This window comes from Hetaerina americana, unplaced genomic scaffold (assembly GCF_022747635.1).
Source record: "Hetaerina americana unplaced genomic scaffold, ioHetAmer1.1.p SCAF_8, whole genome shotgun sequence".
In the NCBI taxonomy this organism is placed as follows: Eukaryota; Metazoa; Arthropoda; class Insecta; order Odonata; family Calopterygidae; genus Hetaerina; species Hetaerina americana.
In genome coordinates this window covers 19,579,773-19,604,157 of record NW_027287427.1, presented here as the reverse complement: position 1 = coordinate 19,604,157, position 24,385 = coordinate 19,579,773, and the positions used below count along the sequence as shown (strand labels likewise).

Here is a 24,385-nt window from a genome sequence, read left to right as displayed (position 1 = left end):
TCTCTAGATCTGGCCCCCAGTGACTTTTCCTTGTTCCAGAACCTGAAGATGCCCATAAAATGACGACGTTACGCTACGATTGACGAGATAAAGACTGCATCGAAGGAGGGCTGAAAAATATCACAAAAAGATTTTTTGAAGTGCTTCCAGGATTGGAAAAAACGTTGGTGCGAGTGTAAAATATCTAATGGGGATTACTTTGATGGGGACAGAACAGATATTCATGAATAAATAAGTAATTTTTAAAAACCACAAATGTCGCGATTCCTTTTGAGCAGTACCTCGTAATTTGAAAAGTATGCCCTCCATTAAAAGCCTCTTGCATTCTCAATATTGAGGTTCATGCTGCGTCTAGAGATTTAGTACATGCCGAAATAAATAAAACGTTTTTAACGGAAGACGCAGGTGGAAGAGAGAGTGTTGACCCTCTTAATATTCCATGAATAGGACGGACTTCTTAACAATACAAGGTTTGTAAAAAAGTAACTACAACAATTTTTTGATTAGATGACATTACACACCATTATCTCTGAAAATTCAGCGATGCAAAATACCTCTGCCGAGCTCGTCCCTAAGGTCTTGGACGACCAAGAGACCAGTGTCTGCTTTCGAAGACCTTCTGCAACGGCATCAGGACGGTTCTCTAACCCCCTCACAGTCCCAACTTGACACCAGCAGACTATTTCCTATTCTCAAAAGTGAAACCCTCCTTCAAAGGACACCCATCATGGGACCCTAAGTGACGTCAGATAACCTTGCACACGTACCCTTAAGGACCTTTCGGAGTTCGGTTACCAGGGAGTCTTCGAGTTGTGGAATAGCCGCAGGCAAAAGTGTGTCGACACTCAATGGATGTACTGATTGAAGAATTTTGAGACATATTCGCAATATCTGAAATAAATCTATTTTATCGATACTTTTTCAGATAGTTTTTTATACAAACCATGTTTACATCTTATACCTGTCAATACCAGATATTTATATTTAGATTTGAAAGGATATTTGAATTAGAAAGAATCCCTACCCTTTCATTCATCGATAGTTTTAGTAATGCTGGAGACAGATTTAGCGAAAATAATCTGTACGGAAATTACAAGGAATCGTGCTTTTCGCTAAGTCGTTGCCTCAGAAGAACCCGACCCGACAGACTCGTAAACAAAGTAAGGGATATGCCATCAAGGCAGTGTTTTGGGGGCATCCTATCGGGGAGTGGATCCATTTGCTCACCGTATCTTCAGCAATCTTGACGAGCATAGTTTCCACCTCTACCGTGGCGGCATCCAATTGCGGCTTCATTTTTTCCAGTTCGGTGCGCAGGAGTCCTACTTCGACGGCAGTTGTAGCCAATTTGTCGAGCCCTCAAGAGAGTAAAGAAATTTAAGAATGAATCTCTGTAGTAAACACGTGAAAAAAGTAGCATTGAAAATAATGCTTCGAAAAACTTCACCAAGAATTTCCAACTGCATGTTTCAGAAAATTTATTCTCAGAAAATTTCTCACCTGTATTCTTTCTTATTGTATGGTAATAGGACTTCACTTTTTAAGGAAAGCTTTTCTTACATGAAGAAATTCTTCCGAGTGCCGTTGGTACTGGCAGTGGATTGAAAATGTGGCAACTACAGCGAGTTTTATCATATTTTCTAATTTGATATAAACTTATTAATTTTCACATTGAAATTCAAACATGAAGAGGAAATAATAATATAATCTATCATGATTGATGCGTCAAAAAATATAATTTCAATTCATAAGGGAATACTGTTACATTAGGTATCCGAAAATAATTTTAGCTTTGAAAGTTATACGACTCTTCCTCCGGCTGATGAATCTTAACATGGCCAGTTACGTGACACCATTCAGAGATTTGAGACAGATTTTTATTCATTCCTCCTACATCTTTCTGGGCCTGAGATGTAATATGCGCAAGGAAAGCCTAATGAACATCACCGGAAACTTACACTGTATGAAGTACAACAAATACTCGAAAGTAGGGAAAATTAATCAAATTAGTGATCGCCATCATCCTTCTGCTTGATGTGGTACCATCACCTCGGACTTTAAAGCCATAAACAAACATTGAAAGAGGAGACATAACAAGTTTCAGGTTTAACTTTTTGGAATTCCTTCCTGACGAGGGTAAAAAAAGAAACTTAGCACTTGCACATAAAGATTAAATACTTCACGACCATGGTTTCGATGCTGCGCATCATCATCAGGTCAAAGATGATGATGATAATGATGCGCAGTATCGAAAGCGTGATCGTGAAGTATAAAATATTTATGTGGAAGTGTTAAGTTTCTTTTTTTATCCTCATCTTGAGAGGGGAATGTGAGCCGGATATTGTGAAAAATAGACTCACAACCAACAAATTTGGAGCTTAACGAGAAAACCGTCTCCGAATTAATTGCATATTTTTCTCATTTTAGGCCATTTAGAGAATTCATAATCTGTTAATCAATAGAAAGACTTCTCAGTTCGCGGTCAGTTCGACTGCCCTACAGCTTACATAAAGAAGGCTAGCGCAAAATCGGCGCAAAAATCGACGTTTTATTTTGGCATTCTTCTTTAATAGTTTTAATAATGTTTTCTTGGTGGACGTGTTTTCGAGAAATCCTTTGAAATAGTATTAATAAATTAAGAATAATAGCAATAAGATATCACGGAAACACTTTTGAAGCTTATGAACAGGAAATATATCTTAATTGAAAATTGAACTGGTCATCAATCCTAGCATAGCTGCCAATGATTTTTCATGCACTCCAAACCTGGCGATCCTATTCTGGCCGTCATTTTGTTCATCGTTCCTCCCACTCACTTTATTTATCAAAACACGTGATTTATCGTGTCTTATTACATCTCCGAAAACTCATTTTTTTTTAGTCAATACATTGAACTTCATTTTTCTTTCGTTCTCCGTAAAACTTGCTCACTTATCATATGAGTCACCCATTTGATTCTCATCATTCACCTGTAGAATTTCAACTGGACTCAATCTTCTTCTCTCTACTTCCCCCACCATCTTTGCAGTAGTAAATAATATAACTCCCTTTTTTTTTAAATTAACATGGTGAGTAGATTTGAATTCCCTTAGAATACCTTCTAGTCTGATACTTTGTCTTTCGTGCTAATTGTACTTCCATTTTCACAAAATCTTTTCATTTTATTAATTGTAAATCAATTTAAGGTACATCATACATTTAAGGTGCATCGTAAAATCGCTTAATTCACATAAATAAAAGTAAAATGAATACAAATAACTAGAATTGAAATTTGTTTTTACACATAACCATACATATACGTTTGATATCTTCTTATCATAATATTTTTTCCATTTAAAGGCATCCTTGATCGAAACAATAATGTATTTTCAATAACTTGGAATCTAAATAAAAGATTTAAGTCGCATACGAACTTTAAAACTATCCATACGAAGAGGGTAGTCCCATAACGTCTGTCATTTTGAAATACCCCAGGTATTTTGCAGGTTACTATCCAAGGCGCTTGATAATGTCAGCATTTGTTTGATTTAGTTTTAAATGTTTATTTCTCTGCTCTTCTATTGTAAAACGTGAACTTGTGTTTTTTTCATTACCCGGGGTACAATTTTTCTATACTTTCTACGGGTTAAAAAATATCCTTTTTGGTTCTTTTCTTCCTCTGCCACTACCATTAGATATGGTGGCAAAGCAACACCAACGCTCATATTAACCTTTGAGTATTCCCAACAGGTAAAATGTCCTCCGATTTAATTTAGGAATTTCCTAATCGAAATATGTGTCATAGATCACGAATATAAGGGCACCCATTTATTCCTTTCTTTCCCTATTCTTCTTTCTTTCGCTATTAAAATATTCTTTGCAAAATACAATAACATTCACTGGTCTTTTCCTGTTCGGGAGCATTTGTTTTCCTCTAAATAACCTTTAAAGTTCCACGTACGAACTTAATTCCAATGGAGCTGAAGATTTGGTTAAATTTTATTCAGTAAACTCAGAAAAAGTTTATATTGATACATAATTGGAGTTAATAGTTTCCTATACTTTCAATTACTAATTCATGCAATTTGTAGAAAGAACGGCCCAACATTTCGCAATGAAATACAATTAGGCAACTGACATTGTGTATTGTAATAATTAGAAAAAAAACGTTCCTCGGGCAATAGGGATCATTTATGGTAAAATGGCATTTACTATTAGCACATTTCATCGTAAATACCTCTCAATTTTGAACCTACTATTTTGAGCAAAAATAATCATTCGCTAATAATAACAAAAATATTCATTCGCTTTTTTCCGAGACTACCGCGTGGAAAATCTTGGCACATTGCAAAAAAGATAAAGTCTTATCACGAAAACAAAGTCATGCGGTGGTGCATCGAAAAAAATTTAATTACTATGAGCAACATAAATACCGAATACTATCAAATATCGCGGAATAATTCTAGGCAACTCAACCTATAGACTGCGGATACCCGCCGTTGGAATAGAACATACATAGGTCATAGTATGTAAAGCACAATAGGTCATGTAAAATGTAAAGCACAATTAAGTGCAAATGATAACTTTCCTCTTTTTAACATTGATGAAAGACACTGTGGATCTTGTGAAATTGATGACTTTGAATCTATATCTCAATAATGGGTCCTTGATGTTTTATTGCGTGCTAGACATGGCCAGTACTGTATACTTCTAAAATCCAACCTGAAATACTCATCGAACAATAATAATAAAGCTTCATTTGATTTTTACATCAATGAATCAGACAGTTGGAATGGAAGTTAGTTTTCTTCGCTAAGTAATAATGCAGTGTCATATAACAAATCCCAAGGAGATTAAAAAGAGAGGGTAATAAAGACTGCAGGAAAAATATCAGCTCGTTTAATCTATTTTTCATAGCCACAAGGGCCAGGCCTCAAGCCAGAGACTACTCCGGAAATCCAACGACTACTTCCTTCGAGAGTCTCTTATCCTTTATAGCATTCAACATCCAGGCCAGAGCTTTTTTTCTCATCAGAAATGAGAAGATTGCCGTCGCCAGGGATGACCTTTGCTACGACACCTAAATCTCGAAAGGATGAGTAGAGAAAGAACATCAATGTTCTTAAAGCAGCCGTCTCAAAAGTTTTTTATCGATTCTTCCAGGTCCGAATATGAAACCTCTTTCCTCTGAATAATATTAAACTATATAGGCTTTTAATTTAATGGTATTTACATCCTGAAATCAATTTTAAAAAATAGTGTAACAAATGAAGGTATTATACAGTAAATAATAACTTTTACTTATTAAAGGACTATATAAATCAGTGCAATGCTTTCATAACCGTTGAAATACAACTTCATATTTAACTACTAGAAAAAAATATGGCATATTTAACCTTCAATTATCATCTTACTTGTCATTGTCTTACAGACTTACAGACATTGTCAAGTTCACACAAAAAAGCTTAACAATACACCAGACTCAGTAACATATTAAATATTACTTCGAATAAACGGCTTCTAAATACTTTCCATTAAACATTTTAACTCTATTTTCATTTAAAACTTCTGCCTCTTTGAAGAGCGGGTGTTCATTCAGGTGATTCGATATTTGACCTACAAGTCAAACTTGTGACGCAAATGACTCACTTTTTCATAGCTATGCATACCAAGTTGGCATTCCTATTCATGAAAAAGGTGCTTCATGCCAACTTGAATATTTATCGATGAATGATTCTCCTTCTTCGTTAATGCTTCAGATTCCGTTTCGTTTTCATCGGTTGCGGATTCTACTCAGTGCGCAACTTGAATGGTGCTCACCCGTTCCTCGTCACTTTTCCGTGTTCATCGCATTTTCTCCTCCGGTGAACATAAAAAAAACATTTCCCCGAATATGTGACTTAATTGAATTAGGTGGAACGTCAGTAGCCTCGATTTTGAATATGCTAATGATGATGAATGACGGATGAGGAATAATAGGAGCATTTCAAATTAAATGAAACTGGCCAAAACTGACCTATTCGTTAATATTTTAAACAGATTAACCGAGAAAATTTACGCATTCAAGATGCAGCCATGTCATAGGCTAGGCTAGGCTAATTTTTTAAAAAGTATTTTCATTTGGCGATATCTTTGAAAGATAAGTACAAGAAAGAGAACAACAACTTTCGAAAAATAAGAAAATCAGATTTCAATGGTTGTCTAATCAGGGAGAAAAATAGGAAAGCACGGAAAAGATCCGTGATGAGGTTCTAAAAATTGATGACACATCAGCATTAATATTGTTGAAACGAAACAGTTTTACAATGAGATTAAATTTTAATAGACAATATCAATTCGGTAAAATAATAAAAACATCAACATATTTCTAAAAACATGCATATGACCATTATTGCTCGGTAAACGAACTAACCATTTCGAGGGTAAAAAAAGAAACTTTACACTTCAACAATAAAGATTTAATATTTCACGACCCTGGTTTCGATGCTATGCATCATCGTCACCTGATGATGATGCGTAGCATCGAAAACATGGTCGTGAAATATTAAATCTTTATTGTTGAAGTGTAAAGTTTCTTTTTTTCCCTCATAATGAAGGAATTCCAAAATTTCAACCTGAAACTGTTATGTTTAACCATTTCGAATAAGTATGTCAATGCATCTGCAGGAAATAGCGAAACAAACATTTACCAGTTTCTTCTTATTGTCAAAATATGACAGAGAAATGTAAATGAGACTTCCATGCATTAATACGAGGTCAAGAAAATTATTAGAATGACAATATTGCAAAAATCTAAGCTAAATTGTCTCAATATAAGCTCGTTAAGTAGCAGAAATACTGGAACTAAAGATATTTCCGGCAGGTTGAGAGAATAGAAATTTCGACATAAACTACTAGAGGACTGCTGTCGCAATTTTATCAAAATGAGAAATCATTATCATTATAGAATAATTACAGTTATTACAAGAGACATATCATTTGGTACATACAATATTCATCCATCGTTAAGAGGATAATCTGATATGGAATCTGCATAACATACTAAAATGTTCAGCTTAATCCTTGAAAAGTTGTTCAAATACTGAAAATTCGTTTATCCCTTTTTTAATTTTTGACGAAGATATTCAGGTAGGATTTTGAAATGCTAATTTTAAATGAATTTATATTCCTTAACATTGCGACAAAGCACTATGGTATTAAATGGCATTAAATAAAATTTCAATGAAAAAATATCTGGAGCTCTGAAACTGACACGAATTTCGCGTTAATTTTTGGAGAACAAGCTACAGGGTTCATCCGGAAAATATAGTAAGTGTACTGAGCTCAGGAAAAAAAATTTATTACACTTTTACATATCTTAAGCTAATATTCCTCAAAATAGGACCCTTGTGAGTCGATACACTTGTTCCAGCGGCGTTCCCATTCCTGGAACGCTCCCGCGAAGGCATCATCGGGAACCTCTCGAAGACTCGTCGTCGACCTCCTCTCTGCCCTCCACGAACATCTTCTGCCACCGAAAGATCATGTTTCTGGACATGGCTGACTCTCCGTAAGCCTGGTTAATCATACCGACAGTTTCGGTAGACAATTTCCCAAGCTTTACCGCAAATTTGATGGAATAACGCTGCTCCAAGAACTTCGGCATCGCGTTCCGTGACGTGGGTCGAGCGTGGAGGTTCGCGTTAACAGAGCTCCTCACTACACCACAGCTCAGAGCCGACTGCCTTTTTCAGCGTCGCTTGCCAACATACCCCCCTCCAATTGCAGCCCGTCAGAGCGGTGCTGGGCGCGCCAGGAGCGGCGGGAAAAAAATCAGTAGTCAGTACACTTATTTTCCGGACGAACCCTGTATTATCCGCGGAATAGATTTGAAAATTCAATCCTCTTAGCGAAAATTTGGAAAGGTTAGTGGGAGGAGGGGGTTAAGATTGCTCACATCACGTTTCAGCTCTCTTTGAGCCACGCGTTATTTTTCAGGTTACTTAAAAATCTTTGTTGAGGTTCTTCTGACACAAGCCTGAATGGAGTCCTTAAACTGTCATCGATTGAAGCCATTAATCATCTAAAATTTGTCAGGTCAATTAAAATTCTTATCCCGAGGAAGAAATTCTACTGATTTTTGCACGTTTTATCATATTAAAGTATTTAGTAAAAGAAAGAAAAAGGTGAATCATCCTCAGCGAAATATAAAAATACGTTTCAGGATAAATGGAGTCCAAAGTTAAAGCTTCTCGTTCCCTCAATATTTTTTGCCTAACACAAATCTTAATTTCTTTAACTTTTATGGGTAAGAACGGATGGGTATTCAAGTTTACTAGACTTTGCAGAACCCTTGCCACGAGCAGAATTTACCCAACGGATACGGTAATCCACCGGTCAGTTCTGGCAAATCTTTGCTAGCATGCCATAAGTAAAACCATTTTCTAGTGGTGCCTCGAGGCTGCTTTTTTATTTTTAAATCAGCTATAATTTTTTCTGAAGAGACTACCTTGATAGCCAGTACATACCACTGCCCGCACCCTACCATTAGCGTGGGTGCAAGAAGTGCACCGACACACGAAGATACTTGTCGCGAAGACGGAAGGTGTAGAGAAGCATGGAGGAAATTTGTTAAAATGGTAAGTACCATAGATAACTTATACAATTTAGGATTTCACGTTCATATAGCACAGTAAAGATGATTGTACTCGATGAAAAAAATGTTTACTAAAAACGTTGAAGCAAGACAAATGAATAAACGTGCTACAGAATGGTAACATTATATAAGGATAGAATAATTTTCAAAATTTATCTCTAGAAGGGAACACAGCAACGTTTTCATGATATTATGTTGCACTAAAATTACACAGTAGAATGGGGCTAAGAAACACCAAAGTAAATTACAAATAAATACAAAACCGCAAGGGCACAAACTAATAAACCCCGAACAACCTGCTAATGAAAAAATCAGTCTTGCACTGGAGATAGGAACTCATGACATCCGATTAAAAAATTCGTTATTCTTTCATTAGATTAAGTATACTTTCACATACTATCTATGATTTCAATTAATAGTCATATTCTGGTGAGGGCTATATTTATTAGTGCTTCCCTTCTATTTATTTCATATTTTTCAATAGTGCATCAGTAAAAATTCATTCACACTTTATACCATATACCTCTAGGAAGTTTCTCAAGACTTCAAAAATAATTCTTCATTTTAATTGGATTGAATTATCAAGATTAATTTATTTTAAGGCCTAATATCTTTTAAAATCATCTATTCCAAACATTTAATTTACTTAAGTGGATGAAAACTTCACTTATTTGAAACTAAATTTATTTGTGCATTTTCAATTCTTTCCTAAAATGCATTAATGTATTCCAACGTTATTGGGAAAGATTCCCATTAAAGGTAGCCAGGACCTATAAAAGAGTGAAATTATGCTTTTTTTATGCATCAGAATTCCCGCTCCCTGTTTCAATTAAAAGCACTATCTATTTCTCGTCTTACATGTGGATTTCACTGGGTTTGAGGTTGATGAGCCAAATTACGGCTGCTGAGAAAACTGCGAACGCGAGCGAAGGCAAGAATCACGAAAACCGACTCGGCAAAAGACGGTAATCGGAGAATAAGCAGCCATAGTCAAGCCTTCCTATAGGCATTTAGTTAATTTGATAATAATCTTTTAATTAAGCTGATAGAGATTCGCCGAGAAACACTATGATCCAGCTGTTACACGAGAGGCTACCGGTAGTACAGGCACCTGTATCTCAATAATTACCGGTATCCTATTAACCATTGGGGGTATGATCCGAGGATTTCCTGCAATAATGTAAGTGCATCATCGCGGCTCCTCCCGAGGAGGGGATTGCAACATGATTCCTTCATATTAGCGAAAATGGAGATATTGACATTTCATCGACATGCCAGCGTGATAAAATTTCTACTATAGCATGAATACTGCGAAGCAGAAAAAATGGGAGAAATCGTTACCTTAAGGGGGAGCAACGAATAATCCTTTCTTTTAAATTTATTGATTTTATAACAGACATGACGAAACCCTCTCGAGTAAAAAATATATGTCTTCCACTCGTCTCTCCCGAGTCTTATAACGAATCAATTAGTTTCGGATTTGAACTTGATAAATTAGGTCACTTCGGAAATGTGGAAGATTGGAGAATCTATAAGAGAAGTGGGCCGACGTCACAAGCTTCTATGAATATTTACTTTTTCGGACACGAGGCCAGTTTTTTTGGTGACAATAACTGTCCACATACATTCAATAATGATGGATGGATGAATTCTAAACTGTTATAAATGACCACAATTTTTAGATTGGAAATAAAATTAATATTTTCCAATGAAAATTTTATATATACATATATTTATATAGAAAGCATTACATATATTTTCTTGATATTAATAAGATTACTATGAAGGTCATCAATTGAGCAGTAGAAGTCCTCGAAATAGAGTCAGTGACACATACATTGCTTGCATTTCACTTAAGCAGGATGTCACAAGAAGCGTTGATATGCGTCGGATATTTTTGAAATATATTGGATTTATTCCTCTACTTTACTTTTACATAAAATTTAATTATACCTCCTTCGTCTTTTTCGGGTACGTGCCATCATTAAACTGTTGAACAAATACTATTCGTTTGTAGATAAACAAATACCATCCGTTTGCAGATAGTTCATAATTGAATAAAAGGTAAATAAAACTACAGGAACCAAATGTATGGTACCTATTTCGCCAGAGAAAGATAATTTAACAACATTATAATTATTAATTCCTCGCATTATTAATGATTAAACTAATAAGTTACTCTACTTACAGATAGGATATGAATCGTTACCCGCAGAAAAGTTTTATTTTAGTTAGTGCGTAAGAAGATAAAGTATAATTCCCACAGAACCAGTAAATGGTTATGCGGGAAATTATTGTGAGATAACTGGCATGAAAGGTGATGGGAGATGATGCCGCGGAAGAATGCTGCATTGAGAACGAAGGCCTGAGCTAAAAAAACCTAAATCTAAGGGAGAGGGACGCACTTTCCCTCCTGTCTTCGAAAAAAGTACCAAGAGTAAAGAGTATCATGGGAATCATATGGGGGATTAAGTTAAAAAAGTGCCGTTGGTGGATGAGGGGGAGTTCAAAGTCGTTCTCATAAAGAAAAAAGTGTTGAAAGTTAAGAGTCCTACCCGACTAATGAAATGAAAGATGCATGGTTAAATTTTTGCCTCTCCTGATTATTAACTCTCGGGGCGTGATGGAGATGGCTCCATATGGCTGCGTTGTCTTGCAGGCACTCTATATTCCATGATATATTAATAATTATTATATTTTAAAAATTATGATTTCAATTGACGTGGGTAGAAAATTGAAGCTGGTTTAACAAGCTCACTTTGCTAGATCATTTAGCGCTTTGAAAAGCCTCAACGAATAAATGTGGTTGATAGTAAATATCAATCTAATAATTGATGTTTGTGAACATATTAACAAAATAATGCTTTTGATTTATTTTGTATACATTTTTAACAGCCGTTAATTTTATCAATAACTCCTTTCCAAAAAGAATTTCCATATTTTAATTTTGGAATTCTACTACTCGCTAATCATTAACAAAACAATCCTACACAAGCCTACCGTATCGGTAATATAAATTAATGTTTGCCTAGAATTGCAAAATAAATTATTTTAAAAGAATGAGGTTATTCATTTAATTTAATCTTTATGTAAGTACAGAATTAAAAAGTGCATTGACTTATTCTGTACATTCAACCATTTTTCTCCACCCCCTCCTTTATTTCATGGAATTATCTGCACTTCATCCGGCGCATAACAAACTACTCTTGAAGAATTGAGACGGCCCAAAGTTCCGCACGCAAACTCTGAGCCAGCCTCAAGTTCTTTTAACTCATTTCCTTATTTAAAAAACGTTGCTTATCAGCTCGCTGTGTATTATTAAATGGCCATTAAGCTCTGTTTTTCTCTTTTTAATTGAAGTTTATCGGGTTTTGTTTTCCCTTACTTCCTTCAATACATTCTCGTTAGATTTTATTTGTGCTATTTCAGATTAATTTAACTAGGACTTATTTTCAGTTTAAAACTGCTTTTAAAGGCAATTTACACGTTTACAGTGGCTTAATAAGATAACCATAGCAAGTGAAGAAAAATAAATTTGGATGAATCGCCTAGCTCCTGTTTAATCCTCAGCTTTTAAGCCCATTCAGCTCAATGAAGTTAGAGCATAAATTGTTAACCTTCCGATAAATTTCTTAATGCTCGCATCTATTTGTATGTTTTTGGTGCTGTATTGTTGGGAGCGCGTAAAGAATGGATTTTAACTATATGTTAGACTGATCAATAACAGAACGGTTCCTCAATGATATAGTGACACAATAAAGGATAAATCACTTTGCTGCATGGCAGTGAAACAAAAATATTGGTCCTCTCCGATTTGATAAATGATGCCCTTAGAAGAGTAGTAGGTCCTAGTCCGATACGGCTTGTGGGCATGAGCGTCCCGCATTTCAAAAGCCTGGCCAGAAAGGGCACTTACCATGTCGCGTGTGGCTCCAACCCATTCATACTCACTGGGAAGTCAATAGACCATAAAGTCTGAAGTCTGGCGCTATCTGCCTCGTAAAAATGCCTTCTTTTATCGCAATTGAACAGAATTAATCAAAACTGATTTTTTTCCTGAACGCGGCAACAGGTAATTTCTCCTTCATGATATAAACTTCGCAGTATGCTATCCGAGAGAATAATTACCCTCAACACCCAAAAACAAGCCGACTTCTTCGATATATATAGCATTATATTTGAATTAGGCAAATAAATTTGATACATTGTTTCGAAATAAGAAATAATTAGATGCAAGTGACGTTTAAAATGATAACATGAAGAATGGAACCATATGAAGGTTTCCAAATAAGAACTATTTCCATTATATACACCCTTCAAAACTACACTAAACAATTATTAATTTAGAAATTCCTTGTTGTGCTAATTAATTCTTGAGAGTCACTGACTTTAGAGGGCTTATAATCAATCGGAAAACTGATTTATTTTTCTATTTATTAAAATGGTTATGAACTTGTATATGAATACAATATAATTCCGATACACAGCTATGGCTGAATATTCAATACCTTTACGAATAAATGCGTTCTGTGATCCAGGTTAATTGTAGCGAGACTGATTCTGCAATTTATAAATAAATATTGAATTTTTTAAAAGCCCTGTATAGAGCTGGATAGAGAAATCAAAATAATACTTTTAAAACCTTAAAAATAATTTTTACGGCCGTTGACATCTATACTAGTTCAGTTTCATATTTTAAAATCTGTCTGCTGCCTTACTTATGACACAAAATCAAATTTTTTTTCCTTTGCTCGAAATGTACCTTCTCAGATTTCAACCTGTGTTATTATTCAGTAAAAGCTGGGATTAGTAGCTACTCGTCAGATACACTTTTTCCTATAACTCCACGTAACCAGCCATGCACACCATTTAGATAAACCAAGAGCATGCTAATGGGGTTGAGGGAGGAAAGGGATTTTATGGTTATTAAAGAGGATCGCCCAGTTATTTATCTCATGAAGATTAAAGGAATTATTAAACGTGACGGAAAAAAAGGTATGGAACCAGGAAGGAAGGGATGAAAGGATGCCTGCAGAGGAGAAAAAAGTAAGACACGGAAAGAGATGAAGAGGAGGGAAGGGGAGAGGGAGAGAGGTGGGAAGGGAAAAGGGCGGAGGAAGGGGGAAACGACCGGGAGGAGCGGGTTAGAAAAGAAAAGGGAGGGAGGGGGGCAAGTTTATGGTGTTGTGCACTCGACAGAAGGCGTGGAAGGAGTGAGATGTGAAAATTAAAGTCAGAAAAGGGGCAGATGAGAGGGTAACGCGTTTTAAAGGGAGCGGAGACGAGATGAGGGGAAAGAGGCGGTGATGTAGAAGGGTAACAGCCAAAATTAATGAGTCTCATTCGAAATTTCCACTCTTTAGAAGATTGATATTTCTATCATATATAAGGAGTAATTTGGTGGCGTGGCGGCCTAGTGAGTGACTTTAGCCAATGCCTAGAGGGCCACAGGCTTCATTCCGGATGGTACCCTCGGGCTCATCGTTCGTGTGCGTCTCTAGGTACCAGCGCTTTCTGAGGAACCATGAGTGAAACAGAGAAAGGAATGGAACTCACCCGTTTATTCTAAAGTGTGAATTTCACAAGTAAAAGGTCTGGCTCTAGACGAGATCTACGTCACCTATTAAACCGACTTTCTAGTTGAAGACTATGGTCGTTGTGTTTGAGAAGAAATTATTAATAATAATGTACAAATAAACCTTTGTAAATCTACCTGAAAAATAAACTTTAATACGACCCGTACGGTGCAGCATCACCAGATCTACTGATGCTGCACCGTACTGAAACCTGTTTAAGTTCATTTTTCATGTGGGTTTACAAAGTTTTAATTCGGCATTATTCATCATGGAACACCGTACACACGTTACACCATAATTAATTCGCAGTTTCCCGGGCAGCGAATTCACATCATAATTCAGAACTAATTAACTGTTCGACACAAATTCGAGAGGATAAAACAAGGGAGACATATGAGGAAAAAGATTGTGTAAGTACCGAGTGGGACGAATAGAGAGATGGACAATTGATGATGGACGGGAAAATATATCAAAAAGGGATATCGGAAGCCCCGCACGAAACTACGTGAAAGACGAATAAAAAAAGGACAAGAAAACCATGAATTACTGAAGTAATGAATGAGAAGATAGAAGGAAGAAGAACATGGAAGACCGTAAACAAAGAATTAAGTAAAAGATAGTACAGGGAGATAAATAATTAACTGGGCCAGGAAACTAATAAGACGTAAGAAGCTGGCGGAAGACGAAGAGCGAGTATATGGAGATTTTACAGAGAAATGGTGAAATGGGTATGTTCTGCGGAAAGGTGGCAGTACTATCAGGAAGGAAGGCAAACGCAGGTCTCTTTATCACCCGCAGCTCTCAAAGTAAATGAAATTCTATGAAAAACTTAGCCATAAAGAAAAGATCAGTTCGTTGTGTTTTGCCAACATCATACCGACAGTGGTAAAATAAATAAAAATGGGAGGAAGCGATGGAAAATGACCATCAGAAGATAAATTAACTGATACATAATGGTATGATGACAGATGGGAACTTATGATGGACATACAATGAGGAAATAAAAAGCTAATTGAAGAGTTTTAAATTAGAAGCAGCCTCCGAGGCAATGAAAAAGATATAATATTAATCCAAGAAAATATTGCATATATCAGAACAAAAGCTAAATGTACCTAGCAACTAAACCCTTACACTCTCATATTGTTGCTTTGTAATGCACATTTAGCAAATGACTCCGTTAAATATTTAATGTTGCGGCATCTCCTATAGATTCTTGGAACCGAAATGTAAGCTTACGTAAAACATATCTGAAGAGTCCTTTTCTATGCAGTGAGGAATGGATAAGAAATAAAACGTTTCTACTTTGTTGTGCAACGGCAGAAATATAAAGTTGAAATGTATGCATCAAATTATCGAAAAATGGTAAAAATACTTAAGTCCCTCGATACACAGCGACCCCCTCCCAGGTCTTATTTTGAGGGAAAATCGTTTTCTGTGGGCAGTTATTGTAGGAAGAATGAATTAGGAGAACTTCGGGTAGAAAATGAACAAGCTAAAAGAAATAAAAAAACACGAGACGCCAAAGGAAAGAAAAAAGGCAATAAAGAGGCAAACCGACAAATGGATTAAGAGAAAGGATGAGACTGAGAATAAGATGATGATGAGACTGAGAATTAGTTTCAACAGGAAATAATTAGCGTCTGCCCACTTGCATTACTATTGCCATATAGATTAGTTAGGTAATTATCTAGAGCGAATATGAGGGTCAAAATGCAAGGCGTTAATACGAAGAATGAGGTGCTTTCTATTTAACCGTGATCCAAGTCACCGCAGCACTCTCTCCGTCTTATACATCGCGTGTGTCGACACATAGATAGGGGCGCTATAGGAGAACAGAACGGGATGGATGAGATGAGGAGGAGGAAGAGACATTAGGAAATGCACATGTCACATGTGTTTACCACCCTGGGGCCCTTTCTGTAATAGTTCTGATGGAAGTTCCATTCCAGAGGAGCAGATTCATACCATAGACCACCCATATTAAGCTTTAATACAAATAGGCGAATCTTTGATTGTTATTCACAACGATTTAGACTTAATGGCCTTTGGGAAATGTTATTTCACAATTACTTTGGATGTAAAATAACACTGAAAATATTTTGACTCACGTTTTACCGGAAATTTTCACACTGCAATGGTTTTATGATAAAAATTAGTAATTTTAAGCGTACAAAACTAAATAGAAAATATTAAATTTTCTGAAAATATGCCCGTAATATCTTTCTCAAATTAGAGAAATTTGAGAAATTCCATTAAATTTTTGAAAAATTACTTACGGATCTAAAACAATGCAATTAAGGTTGAAGGGAAATTTCTAAACTTTTGAGGGATAGCGACGATGCCGGAGGAGCTTATATTTTTCCTCACTACCTACGCAATTCTCCAGAGATAAAGGCCAAGGAGTAGTTGGTTTCATTCCGGGCTAACAACCTCTTATGGAAGCTGTAAAGCATAGCAGAACCGGATATACCATCTTCGGTGGGTCAGCTTTCCCTTGGATATTTCTTTGTCTAAATGAGAGGAAGCACCACCTCAAAAGCTTGTATGCAATAAAGCAATTTACCCTGTTGAATCTGAGTTTCCGGGCAAACAATAAAGGCCGTTTTCAACGGTAACGCACAAAGCAAAGAAAGCAATCGTCGGCGAGTCATGATAAAGAGAATTCAAAACGAAAAGATAACAAGGAATTCGAATTGTGCGAGCAAGAATCTAAATGAACCACAATGGAAGTTTCTCGACAGAAAACTTAGAAGTTTAAAACTGTACTCGTTTAATAGTTGTTCCCTGCGAATATTCATTCCCGCCTAACGCCCATATCAGGCCTCCCCATTTTCTCAGTTTATACCTCATTTAATTCTGGTAATAATCGTCAACTGTGCAACTATCTCACATCCCCGTTCATTCCGATTCTCTCCTCGCTATCCTATTCTGTTTGACACCTGCATAGGTTTCTAATTAATTCTGATCTTCCGGGTTCATAAATGCAGTCGTCAAATCTGCTCATTTTAAACCGTCCAACGGTTTCTTGAAATCCTCGAAATAATATATGCATTCCAATCATCATTCGACGTTTCTTGTAAGCTAACACAAGTAAGGATATAGCATAGTATATGCTAGTATAGTATTTCGCTCGCTATGTGACCAATACAGGGTTCCAAATATATATGGTAAATGAGCGTTTGCTCGAAAAGAGGTAAGTAAGACTAAAAGTTAATTCAAGAGCATACTGGAAGAATGGGATGACTAAGATCGAATTCTGTGGACCGTGAGGCGGGGGAATGGAGAGAGTATTACGTGACAGAGAGAGAGGAGGGAATGAGGTGATGGAGAGAAGATCGAGATATCGTGTTTTCAGAATACATCATCATATATTGAATATGCCATTCATTCATTTCTATTGATGTTCTCATTGATACGATGGAATCAGGTGCCTCCTTTCAAACCCAGTGGGTAGCCACGTTCCCCATTGTTCAATCTTCTACTGGCGATTTCTATTATTTAATACTGCCTTACTGCGTGCGGCTCACTTAATTCAAATTAAGGTCTTTTAGTCCTCGAACTCATTCGGGAGCGGATGTGAATTAAACTTAGGGAAGCCTACTGGCCAAACTCTTTTCGCATAAACCTGAGAACACGTCCAAAAAACTTTTCCTTCCAATATTTCCTAATGCTATGGGTTATATTTTAAGAATATTCTATCTTCATTTTCCATGACGCTTTCAGTCTCTCTACATCTAGATGCCATCTGGTGGACAGTATATCAAAATTCATATCAAAATATCCTCCAATATATAAGCGAGGTCCCCACCTTCTCTTTCGACAATAAATATCTTCAGTACATTGTTTCAGCCTAAATCTCCTTCTTTTGGTTTCATTAGTAATTTCCTTTTTCCCTTATAATAGGCAGTATAGTTTTTCTTTTGAGCATCCCCCATCACCTTTGTCAATATCCTCAATGATTTTTCATTGTTAATCAAATGATTGCCAGAGAATCAACAGGCAACTCTAATTTGTAATAGTATACATATCGATGACATTAGGGCAATCTATGCACTATTAAAAACATTTTCATTCACGCATGAAATAATAATTTTCATAATGTATTAGTAGGAAATTGGTCAAAAAGGACTAATTGTTTATTTCCAAACTTTTATTTTTTTCTGGTAAATTTTAAAATTGATATTGCTAAATTTACCAAAATTCAAACTTAGAGAGTTATCATCAAGTTGGTAACTATTTCATCATTGACTAACTACCACAGTTTAAAACGCATTGCTCAGATTTGTATGGTTTTACTCGTACATCGGCTTAAAATAGTTTTTTTGCGTTCATAAATCATAAGAAATTGTTTTCTAGATTGTAAAATGAATTCATGCAATATTTTGATTACTCATTGATCTGGCGTTTCTCATTTATATTGTGGATTAACCATACACAAATATTTAAACTGGCAACATCATATTGAGAGTATAACAAAGATTAAGCGACTAAAATTTTTAGTTTGTTTGAAATAAATGTTGTCTACATTTCTTGAGATTAATATGTAACGCCTTATATCAGTCAAGACTAATAAATTAAATATTCTACTGGAACATGGCTTATCTTGCCCAATAAAACCTGCCGTTTTTTCTGTAACAAACTCAGCCAATCTTGAAGAAGACCTTTTTTGAAATCACTTTTCCTCATTACTTTCGTCTAGCTCCGAGTCCATTAAAATTTATTTATTTATAAAGTTATATGACATTTGTATGTAATATGTGGTACTGCACCCTTATTACTGTATAGACCTAATTTTACTCCCGTAAATCTGTACCCAAATCAAACCTGGCGTCATTTAAAAGATTTTTTTCATTAACGACAGAGGATAAACAAATCATTACCGTATTCTTGCACTAAAACAGAATTCATAAAAATTATGATAAACATGTAATAATTACGTGCAAATTTCAATTAGGTTTTGTGGGAAAATAATAGATTTAGTAAGATGATTACTGGCAGCTATATTTTTTTCAGATCAAATTTTCTCAAATTATTTAAGCGTCTCCCGTTCTAACCAGTAACCTCCTCTCTTCAAATGATGCCACCATTAGGGATAGCCAAGAATCTTCTCACCTAAATAAAATTGTATGCTGCAATAATGCTTCGATTGTATTGTACTCTCAAAGTTAAATTAAGATGTACCGGTGCCTGGTAATTAACCAACTAAAATAATAATGTTTGATCATCTCTTTATTCACATGCTATGATCTTCATTGATTCCAGATAGCTTTTCTTTATGATGTCAATGAGTTTCACTCCAAGTTCGCCTTTGATCCTCAAATAAGATGACATGGATAAATGACAAATAAGCCACAGAAATAAAAACGATTTTACAAAAATAAAGGTAAAATAGTTACATAGCTATACATTAGTACTTTTAGGTATTGATAATTATTCTTTTACTTATGAGTTAATTACAATATCACCGGATGAGCTAATGACGCAAGATAAACTAATAAGGTCGAGAGCAGAAAAATCACACAGGTATGTTTTCAAGAAGAAAAATCATGAATTGAACAATAACGGAAAACATAATTATGATCATTTTCAGTCATTGGCTTTGGAAGAAAATGTTATATAACAAGCGTTTTTGAAGCATGTATTGTGAGAATTAGGACTTGATGAATTCATGAATCCAACGGACGTTGGCTAGTTTTGGAAGTAACATGAATAATAAAATATAATTGTAAAAGCTTCAGATGAAAAGGAATCGAGAAAACATGCCGATCAGCAATATTCTCAAAATAGTGAAAGCAAATGCAAGAGTAGGCAGCCGCTAGAATGAAGTTGACACTAATTACTCCAGGCTAAATAAAAAAAAAACCAAATGGGATTAAAAGATAAGCAGTTTCATTAAAACCCTAGAAAAATTCAGGTCAAAATGAATGCAATTAGAAATAATGTAATATAAAAATTAATTTCTCGGTTAATAATTTTATCATAGTTCACCGACGGAAGAGGACTTGTTGCCATAGTAAGAGCAGAAAAAACCCAGATCCACCCAGTAGTAACACAAATACGTCTTTTGACTGATTAGTTCCCCTTAAGAAGTAATTTGACTTTGAAAAATAAATTTAAAGTATCTTGATATATTCGATGTTTCAAGGCTTAACTTCATGGAAATCCATTTTCACTGGAGTTAAAAAACAATGTATCTTTCCACCAAATTTTTTATAGTAGGTACGACTATTTTCAACGCATCGGCGTCACCTGAGGTACCTGAGGATTACGCCGATGTGTTGAAACTAGTCCTACCTACACGTAATAGAATTGTTTGAAATTCATTGTTGAAATATCTTCAAAAAACTAAAATTTTGGGGGTACAAAATCCCGTTGTATTGATTATTCATAAAGTAATGATAGTTATAGACAATTATACACGATCGACCGATATCCGGTACCTGGTAATTAGGACACTAATGGCGAAGAGAGTTGGATACGGGCCACAAAATTGGAAGGAGAGGAGAGAAGAAAAAAGCAGGCGGGCGTAATTGGCGGCGTCTGGGGACAAGGACGGAGCGGTGGATGGAGATTAGCGGGTGTAAGCACGCCTTTGCCGTGGGGCCAACTGTGAGGGTAGACGGAGGGAAAGGAGGGAGATAGAAGATGGAGCTGGGGGAGCAGAAAATACGACAGCCTGAGGGCCGAGGAAGCTCTCTTACCATTCCGCGCGCATGAGTCCTTCCTCCCTCATTCCGTATGCGAAGCCTTATCACAACTTGCGGATCTGTGCAGGTAACCTCCAGACTTCACCTGACTCCCCCGACAAAAGGGAAGCGTTGAAGAGAACATCAGTGGGTTTCCAAGAAACGCACACTTCGTCTCTCTCTCTGATATTTCGTACAATGAAAGGTTATCCAAGGCGAATATGGCGGGAGAAGGAACCGGGATAGGTGAAGCGATAAAAGGAAGGTGAAGCTGCGAATATGCCATCTCACATGAACGAGAGTGGAAAATCGGCTGTTGTGCCCATTGGATGGAACGAAGTGCGCGCATCACGGCATTTATTATCAAAGAGTTAGCTTGAAAAATGAGTGCTACGGTAGAAGCTATTCATTGGGTGAAAATATAGTATGAAACTACACGGCATATAATTTTCACATTGATTTCTAATTAAAATCTTTTCAATACAAAAATAAAGAAGAGGTATCCAAATAAAAAAGAATCCCGGGGTTTAACAAATTTATACGCAGTATTTATTGATTCATAATATTATATCTATTTCTTACTTAACTTTTCGCGGGGAATTTGGAGATTTAGTATTTTCTGGATCAATGCTGTTCGTCGATTCTATGATAGTAAAGCTACTGCGTATATCACATTTTGCTCGATGGATTAGATAGAATATGTATGGCACAATTAAAGGGTAGTCGGAAGCCTAAGCATAAATGAGACTCAAATTAATTTGCACCTAACAGGAAAAGACAGTCTTCAGGAAATAAAAGTTTTTCGGACCGGAATGTTTCCATTTAGTACGCATTTTTTTATCCTATAAGGGTTACGCGATTACACAATTTTTCGTCACCTTATAGAGAGGATATCGATTAACTCCACCACCTCGCTCTGATTCTACGAAAAATTCTGTCGCCGAGACGGAAAAGATTTCTGCCAGTACAGCTTTGTGGTAGCATCTAATTCAAAGGGCCATAGTGTTCTTGAGAGTCAAAACATCTTGAACTCGAATGAGCATAAACTATGTATTTCATATCGCTCTGCTGTTTTAAATACCTGGAGTAGTTGGATTGAACCGAGATAAGTGCTCATTCTTTAAGTCGTGAACAAAACGAGATGGAGTCATTCCGAACACATTCAGGCATAGGAAAAAGCAGAGGGACTACGCACTCATAATAGATGGTATTTAATGAATGAAAATGTTTTATGCCACCAATTAAATAACCAGGAGTACAGAGAAACTAATTGCACATTTTCTGAGCCAAGAGAGCATACGTACTGAAGACCATAGTTAGAGGAAACATAGAGCAGTGAGACTACAGGTGAAGTCTTCGGATGCTCAACTAGAAGCAGACGATGGAAAATTTCGTTGCAAAGAGCTATGAGGGAGCATGATAGGTTTGAGAGCTACAATAAATCAATCCTTTAATTGATAACCCATGATAATGTTCAATAGCATTTTATCTAAACATCGTTATGAAGCCGATTCTCAACGGTAAATTAAAAATTAATTAAAATGCGTATGTAACTATAGAATGGAACAATCATAAAATTTCCCTTTCAGGGATTCAAGTAATCTGTATTGCACGCACTACTCAATGAGAAAACACGAATAAGAAGCAAGAAATAAATTTAAAATAACAGAAAATAGCGTCACAAAACAATACTTTGTTATCATACCTTATATCATAACTAGCATTTTAGCATTCATTCAAAGAATTATTAAATTACTTGGAATTTTCTTGTGTTATTTTTTATGCACGTCATCCAGACACAAACAAAAGATACCTAAGTATGGTGAATTTCCATTCCTGTTCCTAATGAAACACTTTGCTATGAGAATCGCTCCAAATATCATCAGCAATATAGTATTTCCATAAGAAGATTGGTTGACTGTCAATCTCCACTCTTTCCTTTCTAGCTCTCGATGGAACTCCCAAAATGGAACTTCTAAATTGAACTCCCAAATAGATACCCCGTCCTTAACTGACGCGCTCGTTCCTTGATCTTTCTCGAGGCCTCCGCCCTTCAATTTTCTTTTCTATCATGAGCATCACATATTTATTGTCTCAAGGTGTGTCCAATTCATCTGGTTATTATTATCTTGCCGTGTTCCATACTGTATTTTCTTCTTCTTAGACAGAATAAATATTCATTTCTTTTTACATTCGTATCCGTTTCATCTTCAGCATCCAAATTCAGCAAGTTCTCTATCCCTATCTGGTCCGATTTCTTGTGGTCGATCTCATCACAGAACACAAGTTACAACTTGAACTCAACCTTTACTGTTTTGTTCTAAGTTTGACTCATTTGATTTCACACGAAGAGGTATTTTAAGTCATTTCCTCTTCGTGATAAAACTTTTCTTAGCTGAAATGTTCTCCATATGATATACATAGAGCTTCTTCCATCCTATTTCATGTGACTTAAATTTAAATATACCCTGTTTAATTTCTCCACTCTCAGTGCAACATCTGCTCGCATCTTCTCCCGTCCACATGTTAAGATTTGAAATCTCCTTACGTCTTCTTTTAAAAGTAAATCTCGGAAGTTCTTGATATTTTAAGATTAATGATAACTAAAGGTCTTCTGTATTCTCTGAAAATGATGTTATGCTACCTCATGCCTACTATTCTTAATTCATTTGATGCCTATTATAGCATGTTACTTCTTCTACTGCATCTTGCAAGCATATACGGAATACCCTGCGCAGGAGAGAATTTTCATCCTCAAATCTGTCATTTATTAGCGCTTTTATTTTCTACCATAGTAATTCGTGATGCGGAAACTTGACTCCCGTATAGTTGGTGGATTATTATTCTGTCTATGTACTTAATTCATGGCAATGAATTCAGCAATTTGAATCTCTTGTTCCACTCGACACTTCATACACCTCCTACAAGTTCCCGGCTGTACGATGTTGGTATATATACCAGATTATACTGTAAATCATATTGGTATAAAGCACTAAGAATTCGTCCTTTTTGCGATTTCCGCTTAGACAAACAATGTCAACATTAGGTGAAGGTACTGTGTGTCCAAACCATTACCGCCCAATAAATAATCCACAGCACTTACAGGCTGGCGTTTTGTTATACCACAATGAAAAGTGGCCATTAAGGTACATGAAATATCTCCGACTTAGTTGATTAGTACATGAAATAGTTTACTGCTTAACGTACACATGAAAAACATAGTATTTATATTTTATGCTCCAACAATATTAACATTTTTTATTGTAACAATCTGAATCACACTGTGAAGCTTTCCGCTCGGCACATCGAATATGAGCTCGTGTTAATAAAAGAGCAGAAAATCCTAAAGCCTGCTGCCCTCGATTTCTCTATTTGAGCATTATTATAGAGGCAGTGAAATGAATGTATTTACTTTTTAAAGACTTTAATGATTTTAATGGAATGAGAGAGTTGTGAATATTCCATCATTTTGCTGCTAAATTAAACTTTTAGTATAATACAGTTAGAAA

At 35.9% G+C, this 24,385-nt stretch overlaps 1 protein-coding gene across 1 annotated transcript in view; it reads right to left on the bottom strand.

Annotated features, from left to right (window-relative positions):
- Nucleotides 1-24,385, bottom strand: part of LOC139697949 (dynein axonemal heavy chain 1-like) — a 500,497-nt gene that overhangs the window by 78,537 nt on the left and 397,575 nt on the right. The window contains exon 50 of the mRNA XM_071596807.1: nt 1,228-1,358. Coding sequence (XP_071452908.1) covers nt 1,228-1,358 — 131 coding nt within the window. The remainder of the gene's footprint in view (nt 1-1,227; nt 1,359-24,385) is intronic.